The sequence below is a fragment of the Cuculus canorus genome, chromosome 4 (genome assembly GCF_017976375.1).
Source record: "Cuculus canorus isolate bCucCan1 chromosome 4, bCucCan1.pri, whole genome shotgun sequence".
Taxonomy (NCBI): Eukaryota; Metazoa; Chordata; class Aves; order Cuculiformes; family Cuculidae; genus Cuculus; species Cuculus canorus.
This window is the reverse complement of record NC_071404.1, coordinates 53747566-53771535: the sequence shown is the minus strand read 5'-3', so window position 1 is coordinate 53771535 and position 23970 is coordinate 53747566. Positions and strand designations below refer to the sequence as shown.

The following is a 23970-nucleotide window of genomic DNA, read 5'->3' as shown; positions in this document are numbered from 1 at the left end:
AGGGTAAAGAACAAAACAATACTTTTCCTATGCGAATTTTGCTGGTTACGTTCAAATTTAGGAGCCACCAACTCTTACTCTTGTTTTAGCAAAGTTTACTTTGGAGAAATCAAAATTGTATGTAACTCCTAATTTCTTAAAAATACCTTTTATTGTTTAAGCAGTATTCTTATTTCTCCCACCAAGTTAATATCATTTAAGCCAGACAAATCTGCCTATTAGGAAGCAATGATGATTTAAGATTGAGGGCACAACCCCCTCGTGAGGTAAATGTCCAACTACCCTTGCTTTTCTTATGTAGAGCTGGATCTTCCCAAAACTGGCTCTAGGTTATCATCTGGGTTTTCCCAGAGAAATTCTGTATTTTTTTTGCAAGTTTTAGTCTTTTAAAATTAGATAAAGAAATTATTTTATAATTATGTAATTGTTTCCAAAAGAGCCTGTCCTAGAAATCCATGATTATATTTGTTGACTCAGCTGTATAGATGCATGCATGTACGCAGCCACTTGAGGTGAGAATGGACAGAGAGGAACCTGGTGGGATAAGGAAGGGTAAGAAGGAGCACCCATGTATAATCATCCTTTCCATAATCCCAACAAATTTGCTTGATGTTTTTTACGCTTTTTTTTTTCCTCTCCCTTCTGCTCACCATGGTAAAATGATCAAAACCTCTCCCAGTAGGCCGTAGTGCACTGACAAAACTACTATAGAACTGTGATCGTGTTCTGAGCAAGATGGGATCTGATATGTAAGGCTAAGTATCTAAATTTTCTTCTGTAGTCAGTTGGGGTAGAGGTGATTATCTCCAGAGTGTGATTCATTGTGTCCTTAGCTGTCTAATAAGTAGGATAAGTTATCTTTTCCATGCTGAATTTGATTTTCATAGAACTTTGTGTGACAGCTCTCTCGACATACCTTCTGAGAAGCTCTTTTTAGGAGATGATGACTAGCTGAGATTTGGTGTCTAACTCAGTGTCAGATGAGGTGAATCTCTCTTTGTCATTAAACTATTCTGCTGATATGCTATTTATGTACATAATGTATCCTTATATATTATTCTTTTTTCCTTTTAGGACACAAAAGAGGATTAATCGTATATATATAAAGATAAGGCACTTAGGCAGTAAGAAACAGGGGAAGAATGTGCATTATGAGAGAAATGGCTGTGTTTGATGTTCCGAACATTTTGTCTAGAAGTTATTTTGAACAGGAGAAGCTGTTCTATGACAGCTGTATAGAACTTGGGTAGAATCTCTCTTAATTTTAGTTATCGCTCACATATTCTGTTCTTGAAAATCTGTAAGAATTTCATGTGTGAAGAAATACAAGTGAACAAGAGAAAGCTAAGAGTTAGCATGAAGTTCTCAATCTGTCCCTAGAACAAAATGCCATTTGGGCTTATTCCAAAACAAATTAGCCTGCCCCATTCTCCCCCTTTCTCAGAGATGTTTGTCCCTCTCCCTTTTTATTCTTTATTCATCCAAGCAAAGTAACTGCAACCAATAAAGGAAAGCAAATGAGAGGAAGAAACAGGTTATTTTATTTTAAAGGTTAAGGCAAGAGTCCAACTGTAATGCTTATCTTTCTGAACTTTCTAGACTTTTATTAGGAAATGGAATATCCCAATATTCATTTTTATGATTCTAGCTATGGCTGATGCTCTTAGATTTTATGTGCCTCAAGAGAAAAAGATGGTTGGAAAAACGTCTCTTTGTAAAGGCAGGTGTATTGATAGATGAAGTGGTTGTGGAGACCATAAATGTCTTTTTAAGAACAGAGGTGATGTCATTGTAGAAGATATATCAAATACTTGAATTATTCATGTGTTGTTGGATTTAGTTTACAGAAAAGAAGCTCAGCAGAGTTACAGCTGTTCCTTTGTCTTGTTCTGTTCCCTCAGCGGAATGAGGAAAGGTTTAATATTCATTTAATTAGTCAGCGTGGTACAGGGATTTTTGAAATGCTAATGACTGAAATTATGCAAAACTTCAGAGAAATTAGTTTTATTTGCACTTCAAAAATGCGTTTCTGCATCTTGTTAGATGGCACAGCATTATCACAAATGAGTGCTGCTTATTTACATCTGTTATTTCACAGAAAACCGTGGCAGGGCTTACATAATTTCCTGCACAAAGCGGAAGTATTTCCTCATGAAGTGGGGAGGGAGGTCGCAAATGTTTCTCCTTTTAACTTACCCATAAGATGTTTGCTTGGGATTGAATGAGAGTGCAGCATGTCACTTCTGCCATGGTATTTTTCCCTCCGGTTCAGAACAAAACAACTTTTACTGTAACCAAGTTTGTTTGTTAGCACCTAGTTGTGAAGCCGGTTGTGCCGTATTGAAAGCTTTAGCATCTGTGCAGTGTGTTTTGGTGAAGAGCACTGCGATACGCATGTCAATTTACCTCATTCCCATGCCAAGTGTCAACTTGAGGTATCCTATTTGATTGCCATGAGATTCCCTTGAACAGATAACTGGCTTTTATTGCAGGCTCAATATTTAGAGATCCTGGTGAGCTGAAACCACAGGCTATTATGGAGAATAATAGATGTGAATTCGCGAGGCTGAGGTGAGGAAAGGACTAGTAGCTTATTTCTCAGGTTGCATTTAATGGTGTGAAGTGATTAATTTTAAAATCTGTTCCAGGGAGAACTGTTTGTTCTTGCTCCTGCTATCAGTGTAGAAGGCTTCAGGGAACAGTCAGAAAAAAGGGTACTGGAATCTCATTACAAACCTAATTTTAGTTTCCTGTTCTAAAATTTGATGCCACAGAGAGTGCAGACCCCATGTTATTATCAGAAAAAAAAACCAAAAACCCAAGGAACTTGTATTTCTTTAAAAATTAATTTAAATGTGGGGGGAAGAAGAGAAAAACACTCTAGGGCTGTTTTAAATAACTTTTGACTGTTACTTTTGGATGTTTGTAACAGAAAAGCTTAAGCTTAGAGTTTTCTCACAGTAGCTACCCGATCTCCAGATTCCTTACACCTGTTTTGGGGGCAAGGGTAGTATTTTATATGCAGCTTGCCTATTTTTAAATCAAGAAATGTGACTGTGGTCTTAAAGGAAATTAAGACAACAGATGAGCTGAAGAATGTGGCTTTCTTTTGTCAGTGAGCTTCCGTTTATTATGCTGCCTGAAGTTATTTTGATAGTTGTATTAACAAGATGCTGTTGCTGGAAAATTTACCTTTGGAAGACCCTTCCTGTGTGAAACTGCTCCAGCAGTTGAGCTGTTTTTTTCAAAATGGCTTTAGGCTTTTTGGGAAGGGAAATAAAAAGCTGATCTGAGGTAAACAGACTAGTGATGTTTGCAAACATCCTAAAACAATAACTGTAGTAGTTGAACCCTAGAATGAGTTTTGAAATGATACAAACTTGTGTGTGGTTTGTTTACTTTTTTGTTTGTTGCTCGAGGTTTTTTGACTGTTTATTTTTCCCTGCAGAAGTATAATGCCAATTTTAGTCTGATTTGGTTATTCCACTGCGCAGGTTTCTTGAGGATCTCTGTACCTGCTGCCTAGGTAGCAAACCTTCTCTCTTTCCATCCAGTAGCCTCTGCAATGTAGTTACATAATCCAGTTGGAAATCAAGGCACAGCAGAAATTGAGGGTAGGGCCCATTTGAAAAAGATAGCATTTTATGGTACACTAAGTAACAGAAACTGCTCTAGTTCAATTGCGTTATTCACTTTAGTATTTAAGGCAGTCGAGGCCTAGATTTTCATTATGTAAATTAAGCTGAGGTAAAAAGTAGAGTCAGCGGGCACTGAAAGCTCAGCCCATATTGGGTAACTTAGCTTTTGGTGGGCTCTTTTTGTGGCCCGCAGCATCTATTGCCTTGCAAATTGAAATTCCCAAGTTTTGTGGCAGTCCTGAGGACTTCAGAGAATCCAGCCCCATCCAAAGCCTGAGGCTAGGCGCAGTGCCCACTTTTCATACAAGGCCCATTGCTTTCATTTTTGAGATCAGATGCTTCCCCACAGTTTACTCTATTTTGAGTAATCCACCCCTAGTCCAAATCTCTCATCTTCCCAAGTTTCAAGGCCCTGAAACGTCATTTGTTAGCACTCCTTTGTTTTGGCAAAACTGCTCTTTAGACCACCAATGTTTTCTGCCAGGCATTGTCCTTGGAATGGAAGAACATGGCTACCTTTATGTACAGAACAGCAGCAATATCTGAGTATGCTCATCAGTTTATCAGTCTGTTTTGAAGAAACTTGGCGGCCTCTCCTGAAGTTTTCTTTCACACTTCAACTCTTCAGCTTGCTTCAGTGCTATTAACTTAAATTTGTTGGTAACAGTCTGATCTCAGCATAGCTGAATCTTTATGGGTTTTCCAGGCAGATACGAGCTCATTTTATTGCCTGTTCTCCAATCAAGCTGGTTGTGAGCTTGCTGAAAACAAGTTGATATGCAATGTGCTAAGCTGGAGCTAATGCACTTTGCTGTCCAGGAAGTTCATTTGTGTCTCTGAGGAATGCAGGCAGACCATGTTCAGGTCTGCCTATGAAAGCTACAAACACACCCTTTAAAGACTACATCACTCTGAATGAAGTTCGTAATTATGAAATGTTTGAAAGTGCTATGAGCTTTACACAAACATCAAAACACAGGGAGGTCATTAGTTGCAACAAAAACGTATTACTGAAAATATTTTTCAACATTCCTTGTCTTACTTTAAACCTGTTGAGTGAAATAAAGAGCCAGAAACAAGAGTGAAACTCCTGTCTAATCCTTCTTTCCTTATGAGATGATGCAGCTGACTTGCTACTTCTTTTCTTTTGTACCGTTCCAGTGACTAGATGATAGTGCAGTAAAGAGTTAAAATGCTGAGACTCAGTGCTAGATGGAAAATGAATAGAGAAAGAACTGGAAGCATCTTCTTTGTCAGAATGGTTATATGGCAGTGTTGCATTTGGCAAAACTGCATTCTTTTGGAGATGACATGTTTGGTGGTCTGTTAATGGCAGAGTATCAGTATCAAAAGTAATGTCGTAGAGTTTTCCGTCAAATAGGCAAAGCGAACTCTTTGGCATATGTCTACATCATGTGTCTACAAAACCCAATGCAGTGAGCATTGTCTCCATCTCTTTGCAAATTCATTTTGCCTAACTCAGAGCTGTCTTTAGTTTGAGAACTTGTTTTCTTTTGGTCTTCACTGTTATTGGTGTTCTTCTGAGGAAGAACTGAGAGGAGGACTGAAAAGGAAAGAGAGTGCTTTGCATAAGCACCAAAAGTCAGACTCTATTGTCTCTTTACAGTGGTGGTAGTTTGTGGCAATGCCACCAATATCCAGATGTTTATGTGGGCTCTCAATAATGTGAATGCTCCAGCTGCTTGGTTAGTATGTAGCATGCTGTGTTACTTTTGTTAATGTCTCCTGTGTTTAAGGCTTTTTAAAATTGAATAACAGCTTAGCAATGATGGAACCAGTGTTTAAAAAATGTGACCTTTTGGTGAAGCTCAATAAAAAACTTGAAAGAGCATCCAGAGCAGAGCCTTGGCTGGAAGAAAACAAGAGTAGCTTCAGTCATTCTCTGCTTCTGATAGAGGTGGCAAAGGGTGGAGCGGGGTTATTATATTGCCATAGCAGGATCAGAAAGCACAGGAAGGGAGCGTGTGCCAAAGCAATATTGGATTCAAACTGACTCTTTCTTCCTTTTAACCCCTTTCAGAGTATGGTGGCAAGTGGAAACTGCTCCATTATTTTGCCCAGAATTTCTTTGCACCACTGCTGCCTGTGGCCTATGAAGATGAAGGCGCGCTTTACATCTATGGTGTCTCAGATCTTCATGAGGACCACAAGCTGACTTTGAGGGTATGTGACAGCTCTCACACCACCCTTGTCTGTCCCACAAGAATATGAGAAGCTGAAATGAGCACATCTTTGTATAGACAGGCTTCAGTAGGTCTATGCTCAAACAACAAGGTACAATTCCTGTAGTAATAAAGGATAGTGTTGCCACTAAGAAGTAGTGTACATACAGCTTCACAGAATGAGGTATTAATTGCCTTGCTTATAGCCTGTAGGTACAGGCAGGAAGTTAACTGTTCTGCTGAAATCTTAGAGAGATTGATGTTTAAATAGAACAAAGTGTGAAAAACTGTGCCTTACTACTTAATAAAAGTGTTGGAACTAGATTAACTGACTAAAAGGAGGAGTGGGTAGAGGAAGGGATTGCGCTTGCCAGTACTCAAAACTACACTGCTTTAGGGAAAAAAAAACCCCTAGATTATTTTCTGAAACATCAACAGAATATCTAGGTGTACTTCAATTGCAAGGTCACCTATGCAACCTAGGAGGTTGTGGAGAGGAGGGAGCTGGCCTCTTTTCCCAAGTGACTGAGGACAGGACAAGGGGGAATGGCCTGAAGCTCCGCCAGGGGAGGTTCAGGCTGGATATCAGAAAAAAATTCTTCACAGAAAGAGTCATCGGGCACTGGAACAGGCTGCCCAGGGAGGTGGTTGAGTCACCTTCCCTGGAGTGCTTAGGGACATGGTTTAAGGGAGTGTTAGGAATGGTTGGACTCGATGATCCAGTGGGTCCTTTCCAACCTTGTTTCCAACCTATGATTCTATGATTCTATGTCACCATTTTACAACTGATGCCTTAACTGTTTTCTTACAATGCTATAGAAACTGATATGATTTCTGAGGCAGTATTTGGGCTGCCGAGATGTTCTGCTGAACACAGTCTTGCTTTTCAATTTTTTTATGTTTTGTTGCTGTTAATCATATGGCAACCAGATCCCAAGGAAAGTGAGGGGCCATTTTTCCCTGTGAGATACAAGTCCTGTTGCAAGGTGCATCCCATGTGAAAAGGGTGGGAAGGATAGAAAAATAGTGGACCTGAAATTACTCAGTAGTCATTTTGGAACTAGTAGTTAGCCTATGTTAATTCCTAGCTCACTGCTCTTTCTGGTGGGCTGCAATGAATTTTCAAATCTATAGGGTTAGTAGTTAATTAAAGAATCTGCTCTTATTTCTGCTCTAGAGAGAGTTTTGGCAGCAGATGACCTCCAGTGTAGAAAATGGTTGCGATTTCTGCATAGATAGTTCTTAGAGTAGGACTGCATTTAATGTAATTATTTGTTTCTCATCTGAGTTATTGTAACAGGCTTAAATTCAGATTTTCTGGTAACATCAGAGAAGCATTGGCAACAGAGTAGTGCTGATTAAATACTTTATTTCATGCTTCAAGAAAATTGGATACTTAAAACTATTGGAGGGCTAAGATCTCTTCCTGACAGCAGACCCCTGTTAAGGTCAAAACCAACCTAAGATACATGAACAGATCAAATGCTGTAATCTCAATAAACGCCTATCTATCTTCCAAATTATGGTTTGGGGTATATTTTACTACATTAATATAACTTCCATGATCAGTTTAAAGATGATGCAGCTCGCTTCTGTTTAAAAATGATGGTGCAGAACATTACCCAGTTGAGTTACATCAGGTAACACTGAGCAATCTCAAGAAAATCCTTTGTTTGACTTTTCTTAATCAGGGATGGGAGGAAAAAGGGTCAACAAATTAGTAATTTACTAGTTCCTTTTCCCAGGACTCCCTTGCCAGGAATTGGCAATCCCCTCCTCTCAAAGCGCCTGGAGAAATCACAAAGCCTTGCAGTTCAAGAACAACAGATTCAGTGCTTGAAACAAATTTCTTGTTAGGTTTATATCATGATCTAATTATTATGTCATATTGATTATTTAAATCTTTTTGGAGTTTCTTGCTGGATGGAAATCAGCTGATGCTGTCAGGAGAATATCTCTTGCAATCAGCAATCCGAAACCTAGGATGCTGGGTTGTTTTCACGATGTAACTTCTCTCCTAAGCTTTGTGTTCTCTTGACATACTTGCTAGGTTGTTGTGCACACCTGGAGTTCTTTGGAGCCGGTATGCACCCTTTCTAATGAAGGTGTCATCGTTAAAGCACAAAGTGCTGTCCCAATCTACAAAGTGTCCATAAATGACTTGCTGGAAAGATGCAGAAATTGTACCAGGAAGAGCTGCGTAATTACTTTCTATCTCGTGGGAGAAGATGGGCTCCAGAGTCCTACGAACTATCACTTCCTTTCATCACTGAAGGATGCTGTAGGACTAGAAAAGACCCAGCTTAGTGTAAGCATCATTCATGCTAAATTATTGCATTTGTTTTTTTTAGTCTTACTGTTCGGAGTTCTTTGACTGCTATGCAATGTCTGATTTCACTGAATGTTCTTTCTCCTTAACTGTTGAATTCTAGTGTTCCTGTTGAGTTCAAATTGCTTTTTTTTTTTCTCTTTGTGACTTAGATATAAGTAACATCTGGTCATTTGGTGTTCTTTATTTTGGTTTTGTTTTGTTTTGTATGTGTGGATTTTTTGTTTTGAATAACAAAGTCTCCCTTTAAATTGTTTTCATTGTCTTTCACTTACACTGCTGTAGCATTGCTCCTTTAATTCTTTTTGACGCTAGGTAGCAAATAACATCCTGGCAAGTGTTTTGGCTTGCAAGCAGTACTCTGTGTGTCAGTATTGGGTCATGCCAGTTCAGTTGAGTGTGGACTGCATTTTTGACAGCAGTATTTCCTCTTGAAGTGCTCAGAGTCTCAGATCAGTGTACCATTGCTAACATGCAAAAATTGCATGCTCCTTTCCTCCTTCTGCAAATCCCTGCCCTCCAGCTAAGGATTTGGATTTGCATAATAGTGACTGTTTCTTAATATCTGGCAAATGTGTCTGTCTTCTGAACAGGCACAGAAAGCATCAGTGTTGTATAACACTGTCATTTAGTCCCTTTGTTGCTTTTCCTTAGCTTTTTTGCGCTCCTAGCAGGCATGCTCTATATATAGAGAGCAAGCATGGCATTCTCTGTGTGTGTGTGCTCATTTTATTACGACTTACTTTTTAGCATGTAAATCTTATCGCAAAATTCTTTATCAGCAGATTGGCAGGATGGGGACCTGTATGTTCTCACATTTCGCTTCCAAACTGCAGCTTTGCTCTTTAAAGCTAATCTAAACAAGGTCTTTAATCTCTTTGAATCTGGACCAGCATAATTGCTTTACAAAAGGAAAATAGGCCAGATTTTCCCTTCTTATCTCTTTCAGGGCAGCATGGTCTGCCTCCTGAGTTTACAAAGAAAAGAAATCAGCCTGGGGTTGGTTTTTTTTTGTTTTTTTTTTTTGTTTTGTTTTTTTTTTTTTTTTTAGCTGGTGGCACAATCTGGAGTCTGAGTCATGCTGGGTTTTTTTCTAGATGGCATCATCAGTAATAAAAGCTCTGTAACTGGAGCATCATTGGGAAACTTCACTCCTTTTTTCCCATGGCTGTATTGTCTCTGCAGTGCTAACTAATAAGGATAGCTAGCAAGGATAAATGCAAAGTGGTTATTTTAAGAAAGTATGCAGCTGTGATTTTAGAAAATAATTCTGTTTTGTGAGAAGCTGGTGCATCAATACATATTTACTAATAAACTAACTAGAGTTTCAAATACATTGCTGATCCAAGTGCAACTCTTACTGTTGCTTTTAAAAAACATGAAGACTTTAGTGTTTTTACCGAATATGCAAAATGTAAAGGATGTGTACTTTTTCTTAAAATGAAGTGTGATGTGTCTTGTAAGCAGGATGTGTTTTCTGCACTTAACATAATTTGGTTTTTTTATATAGTTAATTGGTATTTGAAAATTATGTGGAATATTTCATCATGGTGAATGGGGAGTGCTGCATGAAAGTGCATCCTTGTGCATTTAAGCCTCTCTGAGATTAACTAGTGATGGTTAATAGTGATAGTTATACCTTGTCTTGATATTTCACAACGTAACTGCCTTCTAAATGTAGTGTAGGGACTTCACTGTGGTGTCCCATTAAGATGAGGTGACCTCTTACAGTGATTTTTAATATCTTTTGCTTCTGGGTATTTCCATTGAATGTAATTGGAAAGGCGAGCTACTTTAGTAGCTGCAGATTTATGGGTTGAGGGAAGTATGTTGGCGAAAGCACAAATCTCTCGCTGCAGTAGTGTGGGGTACCAGTACAACCCACAAGTTACTTTACCGTTTATTTGGTTATTTTCATAAGAAGGTGGTAGAGTGACAACACTTCATGGCAATTTTCTGCACTCTATAGTGTTCTGTAGGAAGGCTATAACAACACTTGTGGGTTTTTTTGTGATTCTTAGATATGAATCCTGTGGTTAGATCTTTTGTTCCACAAGAAATTTTTGGAAGAGAATAGCAATTTTGATCAAATGTGATTGTTCGGTCTGTTTTACTGACTTGCAGGTCTTTCCCAGTTTGGGTGTAACTGAGTTCTTATTTAACATGTATATTTTTTGTTTATTTAGTTATTTATTTGTTTGTTTCTCTTCTAGGCCTCTGTATTGCAGCAAGATGACATTTATAGATTTGTTCTTCAGACCACTGCAGTTGCCCCTTTTGTTTCTCTGGATGTTGGCAGCATAAAAGGCAGATTTAGCGATAATGGTTTCCTCATGACTGAGAAGGAGAAAGTGGTTGTGTTTTATCCTTGGGAACCTACCAGTGTTGAAGAACTAGAAAAGTCACTAACCTTGACCTCTCTGGTGGATGTTGTGTGAAGATACTTGATTTCCTCCTAGATAAGGAGTGAAACGGGAAGAGGAAAGAATTGGAAGAATTTAACTGAAGTTGATGTACAGTTTGGACTGACTGGTGAACGTTCTGTCTATTCCTGTCATGTAAATTTTAACTGCTGGTTCAATGTAAAGATGTCAACAGCAAAACTTGTGTATAATGTACGTGGTGCATTGAAAGTAAGCCTTTCTCAATTAATGGGAAAAAAAATATCCCACGTATAAAGCGGGAGGGGTGAGTCAGTGCAAGAGAGCTAGCCTGAGTTCTCCAATTCACGTGAGATGAATTACTGGATCGTGAATTCATCTTAAGAGGCAACACAAGTATACTCCTCCAGACTATGGTTGTAAAAATTGATACTTTTTCCAATTTCACTATGCCATAAGTAGAAATTCATCTTAGGACAACAACAAGGTGTGCTGGGAGCCAAGGGGAAGAGCAGGGAGTGAAGCTGGGATCATCTCTGTGGGGGTACGCCCCGACTTGAAGTGGTTTGGTCTATCTACACCCACATTGTGGGAGCACTAGTCCTACCTTTGCTGATCTATGGCTGTCCTGCTTGCCTCATGCCAAGTAGGCTTCCAAATAGACATGAAACCTGGGCTGCCTAATCAGACATCAGGCAAATCTGTTCCCCTCCCGAAAGGGGAATTGGGTATGAGAATTTTTTTCTTCTCTCTTCTCGTGCAACATTGAGTGGTAACCTTGAGAACTCTGCATCTAGCTGTGTCTCTTCTCAGATGCTGAAGGTGCAGTCACAAACCTTTTACTGCTGCATGGGATCCTGCATAAGGTGGTGTAGTATGAGGTGTGCATGGCTGTGAGAAAATGAACGGGGAGAAGAATTGATCAAAGAAAGTGGTATAGAAAAAATGATCACATGTGAGGACCACGCTTAAGTGGCTACTTTTTCTCTAGTAGGTGCACGGTGCAGGGACTGCTGTTGTCACACTGATATTGCTGCACAGCCACTCTGTTGCCTCCTGGCATTCCACATGAGTGGCCCTCTGCTCCACTCTGGTTCTCCTCTCTTTCCAACAAAGGAAAACCTCTACATCATAATTTTGCTTTTTTTGTGTGTGGGTTCCCCATAGAAGACACTGGCTTATGGTTACATCTGGTGGCACACTTAGTCCATACAACATAATGGTGCTTTACCTTCTGTTTCCAAGTAAGTTTTTTAAATCTTTAGGTTTCCCGTAGAAGTGTCATTGCGCTGTGGCACTTGATATAAAGACAATAAAGCTTACTTCAGCATGGGGGAAGCGTTGTAGCTGGTGGAACTGAAAGCCCGAGGGTTTGGAAATCCAGGCCACTGAACTGCGCTGTGAGCAGGTTGCTAAACATTGGGCTTCTGTGTCAGGTATGGTTTGAAATGCAGCTGGGATCTTGCTGGGGTTCCACAAGGATCCTCTCGCAGTCCAAGCAAGTATTAATTTTCTTGCAAAGCACTTAGCAGAACCGGCACTTTATGGCAGAAGGTGTTTGAACAAGCTTTACTGGTGATGTCCATTTTGCAGCAAAGGACCATGTGGGTCATGCTTGCTGGTGTCACTGTGGGTCTGCAGCACGTGTGAGGAGATTGGCTTTGTGTTCCAGTGGTCAGTTAAAAGAACTTGGAATGGGTGATTGTTCTCTTGCAGTGATCACAGTTTTAATGAGTAGAGAGATGAGCATATTGGCTGCTGCCCAGTTATCTCCAGGGTGTTTTGAATTGTGCGTTAACCAAAACTGACGCATTCCTGAGCAAGACGAAAACCTCGAAGGTTAAGGGGAAAAGATAAATGGAAGTTTCTTACAAATGCTGTATCAGATCACCAAAACAACTAAATGCAGTTCCACAGGAGTGCTTTTCTGATTAAAAACTTGTCCAGTAATCAAAATGTTTGTGACAATGTTCATAGGTTATATAAAATAGGGAAAATGATAGTCATGAATAAAACGTAACAGTTAGGAAATGTAGATATTGATAAAGGAATATAAAAGTTATCTGGGCCAATAATACAAGAAAAATAATTCAGTTTTTTTCAGTGTCCAGGAATTAAACTTGAATCAAAGCAGCAATGGAGTCAATATAAGGTAAGCATGGAAAAATGTTGAGGGAATATGCAATAAACATGATTAATAAATATTGGTTCCATGCATTAGGAAAAGGGCAGTTCGGTTGATGTCTTATCTTATAGTGATATGGAAATGTCTCTTCCAGCAATATCTAGATAAAATGAGAACGAAAAGAAACCGTCCAGCTTGTTAGAGAACAGCAAACACTGAGCAGTCACGCAAGGGCAATTGAGCTTGTCCAGTTTGCTCTCCGCACTGCTTTCCTCGGGATTAAAACCCCCTCTTCTCCAAGACAATTTTGCAAGAATGAAAATAGATGTCCACCTTACTTTATTTAAGCCAGAAAGGCTCTTGAAATCCCTCTTAAGAGTTTGTATCATTCCTGAGACTTGTATATGTTCGAACAGGCCAATTTTATTAAAAATAAGCGATTACAACAGCTCTTAATTGAATAAGGGTTTGATGATGACTGGGGATAAGATACCAGTTGCTTAAACACGCCACACAACCCTATGTATGACCCAACACCCAAACATGTACACCACCACAATTAGCAATGACACGTGTGTAGCAAATAACACCCGGACGTAAGTGGAAGGAACACGCAGGTAGAACATAGAGTTGGTGGAAGGCGGTCCCTGTGCCCAAGGGCCAGCCGGTCCCTCAGGACCTATTTCCTGCCAAGGAAGAGCCAGAGCAGTCAGAAGAGTGGCTGCTTACCTTTGAAGCAGAGAGCATTGGCTTCAGGTCCTGGGGGGAAGAGAGTGGAGTCTAAGCCTGCCCCCGTGCCAGTGAGCAACAAGGCAAATAGCAGCTCATCTCCGAAACAGACAGCATTGCCTGGAAATGCAGCAGGGGCCATCACGCATCCCAGGAATAGCTCCCTTCCAGGGACCAGCCAGAGCAGCCAGGAGAGTCGCCGATCAGCTCTGAAGCGCAAAGCATCGGCTTCAGGTCCAGATGGGAGGAGCACTGAGGTCCAGCCTGTCTTCGTGCCAGGGACCAGCCAGAGCAGCCAGGCGAGTGGCTGCCCACCTTTGAAACAGGCAGCCTTGGCTTTAGGTCCACAAGGTAATACCGTGGATGCCAAGGATGTCCTCACGTCACTTGCCAAGAGACGCATTGCCTGTGCTCCTGCAACCAATCTTGTTCAGTCTGCGCCTGTGAGCAGGTGGTGGAAGAGGATGGAGGCCTGGCATGCCTTTCTGTGGAGGCACGGTGTGAGTGTGAGACGCAGACGCGACCACACTGGAACAAATGACGTGGAACCCATGGAGGTGTATCCTCCGGACAACGGCGTGGAGCCAATGGAAGTGAATCCACCTCAATAAGAATTGTCCATGGCTGTGGGTCCTCCTGCCACAGCGATCACCTGGCAGTAGTACCCCAACCGCTTTTCACAAAGTAAATTTGGAAGTAAATTTGAACTAGATGAACACAGGTGATTCTGGGTCAACATCAAGAACACTCTTTTGACTCTTAGAGTGACCAAGCACTGCCACAGTTTGCTCAGAGCAGCTGTGGAGTCTCCATCCTTGGAATTATTCAGAAGCCGTCTGCACATGGCCCTGGAAAGACAGGTCTAACTGACCCTGCTTGAGCAGTGGGGCTAGACCACATCGCCTCTGGATGCTTCTTCCCGTTCTGATCTTTAAGGTCCTTTCCAACACTAACTATTCTATGAGTCTCTGATTCTGTGATTCTCTCCCCATGCAGTAGCAGCCACAACTTGTACCTTGGTTAACCATTTACTGTTGGTACTTTTGCCATTAAGTACTGTGCTGTACTTGGTTCCATTGTTCTGCCTTTGTCTCAGATCAGAGTGAAATAGGAATTCAACAGTGAAGAAATCTTCAGACAGAGTATCCAACGCTCCTATCGCCACTTCTGTCTGTAGGCTTCTGAGAGTTGTTGCAGCTACTTGGCAGCACCTGTACTGCCAGTTGTACCTGATGGAATTGGAGATCAGCAGCAGGAACATTAGGAAAAGCATTTGATAAGTGTCATGGTGCTTGTCCGTGGTGTCATTAAGTTGTTGGCAACACTAGAGGGGAATTCCTCCTCAGTATTCTTGTAGTGTGCAGCCTTGCAATGTCCTGTTCAAGGGATCACTGGGTTTGCTTGCACTGATGGCTTTTGTTTGTTTCCAGGCTCTTTCTGAGCTGTTCTTCACATATGGCAAAAGCAGCTGTCATAGGCACCCTCGACAGGATCTGTAACAAATGCTCTTTGAGAACAGGGCTTGAAAGCAGGTTTTGGAAGAAAGCTGTATGGCTTTAGGTAATTTTATGTCTTGGTCTTTGACAGAGATTTGTCTCTGAACCCCTTTAGGACCTTCAGAGACAATTTTGAATTTTAGAAGGCATGTGTTTGTTGGTTCTTTCTGCTGCATGAGGAAGACATATTTTTCTCCAGTTTACTGGAGCTCTTCTTTGGAAGCTTTCTGAAGTTGTTCTGCATAGTTCCAAGGAAAAAGTATGTGAATGGATCCAAATTTCCTCTTTAAGTAAGTGTTCATAACTCTTTATCTGTCTTCTTTGTTACCTGCTGTTTGCATACCTTTGCAAATGAACAATTTTTCTGCCTTAGAGGCACATCTTTCTTCAGTACTTTTAGTTCTATTAGTCCCCCTTCTGGTTTTGGAGCTGTGCAGCAGAGACCATTTCAGCGATCTGTAGCAGTGTGAGGTGCAGAGGAACAGGCCAGTAAGTTTCTCTTTGTTGACAGAGGACAGTTCAGTTTTGTAGCTTACAAGCCACCCTTTATGTTGTCAGCATCACTATTTTCTTTCGTACTCTCTGAGGGATAAACTGAGTCATCTGGGAACTTGAGGTTTGAATGTTTAAGGACATGTTCCATTCAAGGATTTGGGTTCACGTAACTCTGACTCTTTCCAGTCAGGTGTTACAACACAGTGAAATGAAAGCCCTGATTTAGCATTCAGTGCAGTGGTTTCCCCTGAAAGCCCTCGGGTGGTTTCCCCCAAAAGAAAGTGGAAAGCTTTATCTCTTTGTTAAAAGTCATTCCATGGTACAGGTGGGATGGTAGGAAGCTGTTGTTGGACTGCCCAGCCCGCTCACAGGTGAGGAGCTGAGGACAGCAGAGGAGCTCCCATGAAGAAGCAGGCCCAATGCTTAGGACAGTGATCTGGTTTGTGTATCTAACCATCTGCTACACATCTGGAAGCACTCTGGCCACAGCTTTTGGTTTATATTGTGGCCCAATGTAGTTTCTTGCCTGGGATGCTGAAAACAAGAAGATACTTAGGTGATGTCGCTTTTTCGGCGACATCCAGCGGCAGGACGGTGAGTACTGCGGTGGGGTGGCCATCTGAGGCGGTGGGGCACTTCCCTGAGACGGGAAAAGCCTTGGAAAACCCAACCGGGAGCGGACACGAGGCAGCGGACGGTCCCGCGCGGGGCCTGACGAGAGGGGGCGGTCCCGGCGGATACCGCGGGAGATTTAAAACGGTCCCTTGGGAGCACAGCAACCCGGAGCGAGGCACGTTAGTACAAAGCGGCAGTTGGAGCGGCAGTTGGAGCGGGCAGGGTGAGCAGGAAGGGCTCAGGGAGAGGCTGGTGGCCGGTCAGACGGGGCCGTGGGCCATAGTGGCTACCAGGCAGAAGAATGAAACTGCTCCGGGTGCCGCAGCGAACAGGATGGATGTTGCCACCCAGACAGAGCCTCAGTGGGTCCATGCAGCTCCGCAGACCCCGGGCTGCAGGCAGTGCCCCCCCTCCCACAGCAGCTCACGCCTCTGGTACCGCTACACTTGTGGGAGCTGTGCTCGTGTGGGGGAACTCAGAATCACAGAATCACACAAGGTTGGAAAGGACCCATTGGATCATCGAGTCCAACCGTTCCTAACACTCCCTAAACCATGTCCCTAAGTACTTCATCCACCCGTTCCTTAAACACCTCCAGGGAAGGCGACTCGACCACCTCCCTGGGCAGCCTGTTCCAGTACCCAATGACTCTTACTGTGAAGAATTTTTTTCTGATATCCAACCTGAACCTCCCCTGACGGAGCTTCAGGCCATTCCCTCTAGTCCTGTCCCCTGTCACTTGGGAGAAGAGGCCAGCTCCCTCCTCTCCACAACCTCCTTTCAGGTAGTTGTAGAGAGTAATAAGGTCTCCCCTCAGCCTCCTCTTCTCAAGGCTAAACAACCCCAGCTCTCTCAGCCGCTCCTCATAAGACTTGTTCTCCAGCCCCCTCACCAGCTTTGTTGCTCTTCTCTGGACACGCTCCAGAGCCTCAACATCCTTCTTGTGGTGAGGGGCCCAGAACTGAACACAGTATTCGAGGTGCGGTCTCACCAGTGCCGAGTACAGAGGGAGAATAACCTCCCTGGACCTGCTGGTGACCCCATTTCTGATACAAGCCAAGATGCCATTGGCCTTCTTGGCCACCTGGGCACACTGCTGGCTCATGTTCAGTCGGCTGTCAACCAGCACCCCCAGGTCCTTCTCTTCTGTGCAGCTCTCCAGCCATTCTTCCCCCAGTCTGTAGCGCTGCATAGGGTTGTTGTGCCCCAAGTGCAGGACCCGGCATTTGGCCTTGTTAAACCTCATCCCATTGGTCTCGGCCCAGCAGTCCAGCCTGTTCAGATCCCTTTGCAGAGCCTCCCTACCCTCCAGCAGGTCGACACTTCCTCCCAGCTTAGTGTCATCTGCAAACTTGCTGAGGGTGCACTCAATGCCTTCATCCAGGTCATTGATAAAGACATTGAACAGAGCTGGACCCAGTACTGAGCCCTGAGGAACTCCACTTGTGACTGGCCTCCAGCTGGAGTTAACTCCATTGACCACCACTCTCTGGGCCCGGCCATCCAACCAGTTTTCAAACCAGGAGAGTGTGCGCCTGTCCAGGCCAGAGGCTGACAGTTTCTGAAGCAGAATGCTGTGAGAAACTGTGTCAAAGGCTTTACTGAAGTCCAAGAAGACTACATCCACAGCCTTTCCCCCATCCAGTAGTTGAGTGATTTTGTCATAGAAGGTGATCAGGTTAGTTTGGCAAGATCTGCCTTTTGTAAACCCATGTTGACTGGGCCTGATCACCCGGTTCTCTTGCATGTGCTTCATGATAGCACTCAAGATTACCTGTTCCATGAAACTCCTTCGCATGGTGGCAGAGCTGAGGAAGTAAATAGGTTAAGGATAATCAGGGAATGTGGGAGGGAAATAGATCGTTGGAGCAGCGCCCTCTCCCAAACTCGGCAGGCTGCTGGAGCCAGTGTGGCTAAGCAGCTCCATCGTACCAACTGCAAGGCTGGGGGATCAAGAGATGGGGGATGGCAGCAAGTCCCTGTCCGGCGCGGGAAACCTGCTCCCTCCACCCAGACAACAAACCCCCAAATCACCCTCAAAAATAAATTATGAACCGCTGCAGGTGGAACCTATCCCTAAGGAAGAAGAAGATGGCTCCCACAGCCTACAAACATTCCCTAGGCTCTGGCATCCTCAGAGGACCTTAAAAACATCCTCTGTAAATAAAAAGAGGAGAGTGATTGTCTTGGGGGGATTCTCTTCTAAAAGGAGCGGAGTAACCCATCTTCAGACCAGACCCGCTCCACAGGGAGGTCTGCTGCTTACCGGGGGCATCAGTGAAGGATGTCACTAGAAAACTTCCTTCCTTGGTGAAGGAAACGGATTATTACCCCCGCTAGTATTTCAAATAGGCAGTGATGACTTACAGCGCAGAAAGCTGAAAGCCATCAAAAGAGACTTCAGGGCTCTAGGGAGAATGATGGAGGGCTCTGGAGCACAAGTGGTGTTTAGTTCCATCCCAACACTAAGAAATATGGAGCAGGAGGTCAAGGACAAACAGCTGATTAATGCCTGGCTCCGAGCCTGGTGTGAGGAGAGAGGCTTTGGATTCTTTGATCATGGAGTGAGCCATGCACCCTCAGGCTTTCTTACTAGGGATGGGACATGCTTGTCTCCAAGGGGGACTAAAGTACTTTCTAAAAATCTAGTTAGGCTCTTAAATAAACCTTTAAACTAGATGTGAAGAGGGAGGGGGAGGAGACCAGGCTATTTGGAAATGAGCCTGGAAGTGGGACTCCAGCGACTGAGATATGGTGTGCTGGAGTGGACCACCAGTACCCCACCACAGAGCAAGTGGGGGCGAGTACAACTGGGGACCGCAAGAATGAAACTGGCACTGTGGAGTTAGTTATTCCAAGGACCAGTCAATTGGGAATGAACTCTATTCCCTTTATGAGGGCTGAAGGTTTGTCAGCCCAGCTGAAGTGCATTTACACTAATGCACGCAGCATGGGCAATGAGAAGGAGGAGCTGGAAGCTGTTGTAGGGCAAGGTGACTACGATGTCATTGCCATCACAGAAACGTGGTGGGATGACTCACATAACTGGAGTACAGATATGGGGGGGTATAAACTCTTCAGGTGGGACAGGAAGGGTAGAAATGGAGGCGGGGTAGCCCTCTATGTAAAAGAGTGCTTTGATACCCTTGAGATGGATTACAATGAGGAAGGGACTGAGTGCCTATGGGTTAAAATCAGAGGAGCCCACAAGAAGGCAGACATTGTGATGGAAGTCTGCTACAGACTACCCAGCCAAGAAGAAGCAGCTGATGAGCTCTTCTATAAACAGCTGGGAATAGTCTCTAGATCTCTAACTCTTGTCCTCGTGGGTGACTTCAATCTTCCAGATATCTGCTGGGAGTACCATATAGCAGAAAGGAAGCAGTCTAGGAGGTTCCTGGAGTTCATGGAAGACAACTTCCTCACACAACTGGTTAGTGAACCAACAAGGGAGGGTGCCCTCCTTGACCTGCTCTTTGTGAATAGAAAAGGTCTTGTGGGGGATGTGACAGTTAGAGGACGCCTGCGACTGAGCAATCATGAGATGATAGGGTTTTCAGTTTTAGGTGGGGTAAAGAAGGGGATTAGCAAAACAGGCACATTAACTTCCAGAGGGCAGACTTTGGGCTGTTCAGAAGGTTGGTTGGCAAAGTCCCACAGGAGACAGTCCTTCAGGGCAAGGGAGCCCACGAGGGCTGGGCACTCTTAAAAAATGAAATCCTAGCAGCTCGGGAGCAAGCCATCCCTGTGTTCCAGAAAAGGAGCCGGCGGGGGAAAAAGCCAGCTTGGTTGAGCAGGGAGATCTTGAGATGCATCAAAAAGAAGAATGTCTGTGAGCTTTGGAGGAAGGGACAGATGTCTTGGGTTGACTACAGGGAGGAGGTGAGATCGTGCAGGGAAAAAATCAGGAGGGCTAAGGCACAACTAGAAATCAAATTGGCTAAGTCTGTGAAAGATAATAAAAAATCTTTCTACAAATACATCAACAAGAAAAGGAGGACTAGGGAGAATACTCAGTCCCTATTGGATGCAGAAGGAATGACAGTGACAGGGGATAAGGACAAGGCTGAGGTACTTAATGCCTTTTCGCCTCAGTCTTTAATAACAAGGAAAGTTGTTCCCTCTGTGTACAAACCCAGGAGTTAGAGGAGCAGAATGAGGCTCCCATGATCCAAGAGGAGGCGGTTAGAGACTTGCTTGCCCACCTAGACACCCACAAGTCTATGAGTCTGGATGGGATCCACCCAAGAGTATTGGAGGAGCTGGTGGATGTCCTTTCCAAACCCCTTTCCATCATCTTCCAGCAGTCCTGGCTGACTGGGGAAGTTCCACTAGACTGGAGACTGGCTAATGTTGTGCCCATCTACAAGAAGAGTTGCAGGGAGGATCCAGGGAACTATGGGCCTGTCAGTCTGACGTCAGTGCCGGGGAAAGTCATGGAACAGGTGATCTTGAGTGCTATCATGAAGCACATGCAAGAGAACCGGGTGATCAGGCCCAGTCCACATGGGTTTACGAAAGGCAGATCTTGCCAGACTAACCTGATTGCCTTCTATGACAAATGACTCGACTGGATGGGGGAAAGGCTGTGGATGTAGTCGTCTTGGACTTCAGTAAAGCCTTTGACACAGTTTCTCACAGCATTCTGCTTCAGAAACTGTCAGCCTCTGGCCTGGACAGGCGCACACTCTCCTGGTTTGAAAACTGGTTGGATGGCCGGGCCCAGAGAGTGGTGGTCAATGGAGTTAACTCCAGCTGGAGGCCAGTTACAAGTGGGGTTCCTCAGGGCTCGGTACTGGGTCCAGCTCTGTTCAATGTCTTTATCAATGACCTGGATGAAGGCATTCAGTGCACCCTCAGCAAGTTTCCAGATGACACTAAGCTGGGTGGAAGTGTGGATCTGCTGGAGGGTAGGGAGGCTCTGCAAAGGATCTGAACAGGCTGGACCGCTGGGCTGAGGCCAATGGCATGAGGTTTAACCATTTAAGGCCAAATGCCAAATGCCGGGTCCTGCACTTGGGGCACAACAACCCTATGCAGTGCTACAGACTGGGGGACGAGTGGCTGGAGAGCTGCACGGAGGAGAAGGACCAGGGAGTAATAGTTGACAGCCAACTGAACATGAGCCAGCAGTGTGCCCAAGTGGCCAAGAAGGCTTGTATCAGAAATGGTGTGACCAGCAGGTCCAGGGAGGTTATTCTCCCTCTGTACTTGGCACTGGTGAGACCGCACCTTGAGTACTGTGTTCAGTTCTGGGCCCCTCACCACAAGAAGGATGTTGAAGCTCTGGAGCGTGTCCAGAGAAGAGCAACAAAGCTGGTGAGGGGGCTGGAGAACAAGTCTTACGAGGAGCGGCTGAGAGAGCTGGGGTTGTTCAGCCTGGAGAAGAGGAGGCTGAGGGGAGACCTTATTACTCTCTACAACTACTTGAAAGGAGGTTGTGGAGAGGAAGGAGCTGGCCTCTTCTCCCAAGTAACAGAGGAGAGGACAAGGGGGAATGGCCTGAAGCTCCGCCAGGGGAGGTTCAGGCTGGATATGAGAAAAAAATTCTTCATGGAAAGAGTCATCGGGCACTGGAACAGGCTGCCCAGGGAGGTGGTCAAGTCGCCTTCCCTGGAGGTGTTTAAGGAACGGGTTGATGAAGTGCTTAGGGAAATAGTTTAAGCGAGTGTTAGGAATGGTTGGACTCGATGATCCAGTGGGTCCTTTCCAACCTCGTGATTCTATGATTCTATGATTGCACACCTGAAAGGGAAGTGAGGAGTAAGTCATGCTCCTGTCTTTCTGGCAAATAACATTGTATTATCTAGCCCAGAGGGCACAATGCCACTCTCCACATGCGCACGCAAGCTGGAATGTTGGCAAGTACTGCTGCAGGTCACAGGTTAAGTCAGTCACAAGTGTTTTCTCCTGTAGTGCGTAATGAAGTTCACTGATTTGCTAGCACTCCTCTGTATTATAAAAACAGCAAGTGTAAATGGATGACTGAAAAATTTCTATAGCAGTTGCTTTTAAATGAGTCTATGGGGAAACTTTTGCAGACTTTGCATAATGTACATATTACAGCCTAGCTCTAAGTGGGGCATCAGGCTGCTTCATATCCCTAAATACAGAAAAGCACCTCCCAGACAATTAACTTGTGCTGTCTTTTGCTTGTAGCTATTGGAATCTTTTGAAGACAGGAAAAGGTTAGACTCTGCCTTTGGCAGCTTGTCCAGAACTGCTCTCCTGTACAAGGAGATGATGTGCTCCAGAAGAGCGGAAAGCTGTGATGCTGGGTGAGTACTGCAACCTGAGTTAACTAATGGGCCCCTCCATTCCTGTCATTTAGTTGGAGGAAGGGAGGAGAAAAGGGAGAAAAGACATTTTATACGCCACTGTGTGGAGGCAAGATTTTTATCCCCCATGCAGTCCACAAAATCTCTGAATGCTGCCTGGAACTTGCTGCACATTATTTTCCAAGTTTGTAAACACATCTCAAGATCATAGAATCATAGAATCACTAGGTTGGAAAAGACCTCTAGGATCATTGAGTCCAACCATTCCTATCAACCATTACACCATGTCCCTGAGATGACACCAGAAACTTACAGCTGTGGCAGAAAATCTAAAATCAAGGGCAGTTTAACTTTCTGAACAATCCATTTTGCATCAGATGTAGAGAAAATCTATAGTTTCTGTTGTCACAACTTCTGCTGTGTTCCACGAGTTTCTGGTGATTATTACTGCAGCACAATAGCAAAAAAACCAGAGCAAGAACAGATCAAGTTCAGAATTATTTCAGTTTTTGATGTTCACTGTAATTTATTTAGAATGTAAAACTGAACTTGACTGAGGGCTGTCCACATTCCGGGAAAAAAAAAGATTAAAATAAGAAAGGATATCTAAATCATAATGATCCATTTGAAGTGTTTCCAGATAAATCTGTGCAGTCACTGTCAAAGCAACAGGAAGCATGATCAGCACTCAGGACAAACCCCTGAAATCAGCTTTTAAGAATCAGTTTGAGGTTCTTGGTTTAGTGCTTTTTTGATCGTATCTCCAGCCTCAGTGCTTTAATTGTTAATGGAAATACACAGCAAGATTCCCACAGCATGATGTGGTGCATTATAAGAGCTCACTGTGGTGTGGGCCTAGGTCAGTACTTCTGTTCATCAAGCCACAATGCAGCGATACCCTGCTCTGAATAAATAGGAGCTTGACAGCTTGTGGGATGTTTTCCTAAAACTTCTAATGGAAAAAACCTCCAGAAGCTCCATTCTGGCTCTTTGTGCACATATCTTAAAAAACCACCACCTTATTCCTCGCTTTTGAGAACTTTGTGAGTAATACCCATCTCAGTTTTGTTTCCTCAGAGAGAATATGTAATATAATGGGAAAAATACCCTGTGCTGCAAGGTGTAGTGAGGTCCATGTGCTAACTTACTGTGCTAAACAAAACCCGAGACTGTTACATCATTACTATCCTCTTGTTAGCTGTGAAGTAAGAGGTTCCTCTCTTAAAAGCCAGGTAGAGACAAGAGTTCTTGGGCAGCAAATTCCTGTGCTCCTGCGGGACTATTTTTTTAGTTTATTCCATCTCATTTGTGAAACAGGAGTAGCATTTCCTTTCTGGGCAAGGAGGTGTAAGGCTAAAATAGCGTCTGAGGTGAGCAGATACAATGATAAGGCACATAGATTTATTCTTCTTAACAGATGTATTTGCTTTAAATGTTTCTGTTAAGATTAGTCTGCATCACTTAAGTAAGCTTTCTCTTGACAAGCCTGGTTCCTCTGTATGCTGCCTTCATCATCGCTGCAAGGAGCCTGGCCTTCAGCACTGGTGAGACCGCATCTCGAGTACTGTGTTCAGTTCTGGGCCCCTCACCACAAGAAGGATGTTGAGGCTCTGGAGCGTGTCCAGAGAAGAGCAACAAAGCTGGTGAGGGGGCTGGAGAACAAGTCTTATGAGGAGCGGCTGAGAGAGCTGGGGTTGTTTA

The 23970-nt window shown here is 43.7% G+C and overlaps 1 protein-coding gene across 2 annotated transcripts in view; it reads left to right on the top strand.

Moving 5' to 3' along the window:
• Positions 1-13089, top strand: part of MANBA (mannosidase beta) — a 50691-nt gene extending 37602 nt beyond the window's left edge. The window contains exons 15-18 of one of the 2 annotated variants that reach the window (XR_008449715.1): positions 5680-5822; positions 7872-8129; positions 10364-12683; positions 12811-13089. Coding sequence is in view for 1 of the 2 variants with exons in the window: in XM_054065689.1 (XP_053921664.1) it covers positions 5680-5822; positions 7872-8129; positions 10364-10588 (626 nt within the window). In the remaining variant the exon portion in view is untranslated. Of the gene's footprint in view, positions 1-5679; positions 5823-7871; positions 8130-10363 lie in introns of both variants that reach the window. The other variant, XM_054065689.1, reaches the window with a different exon arrangement.
• The last annotated feature ends 10881 nt before the right edge of the window (positions 13090-23970 follow it).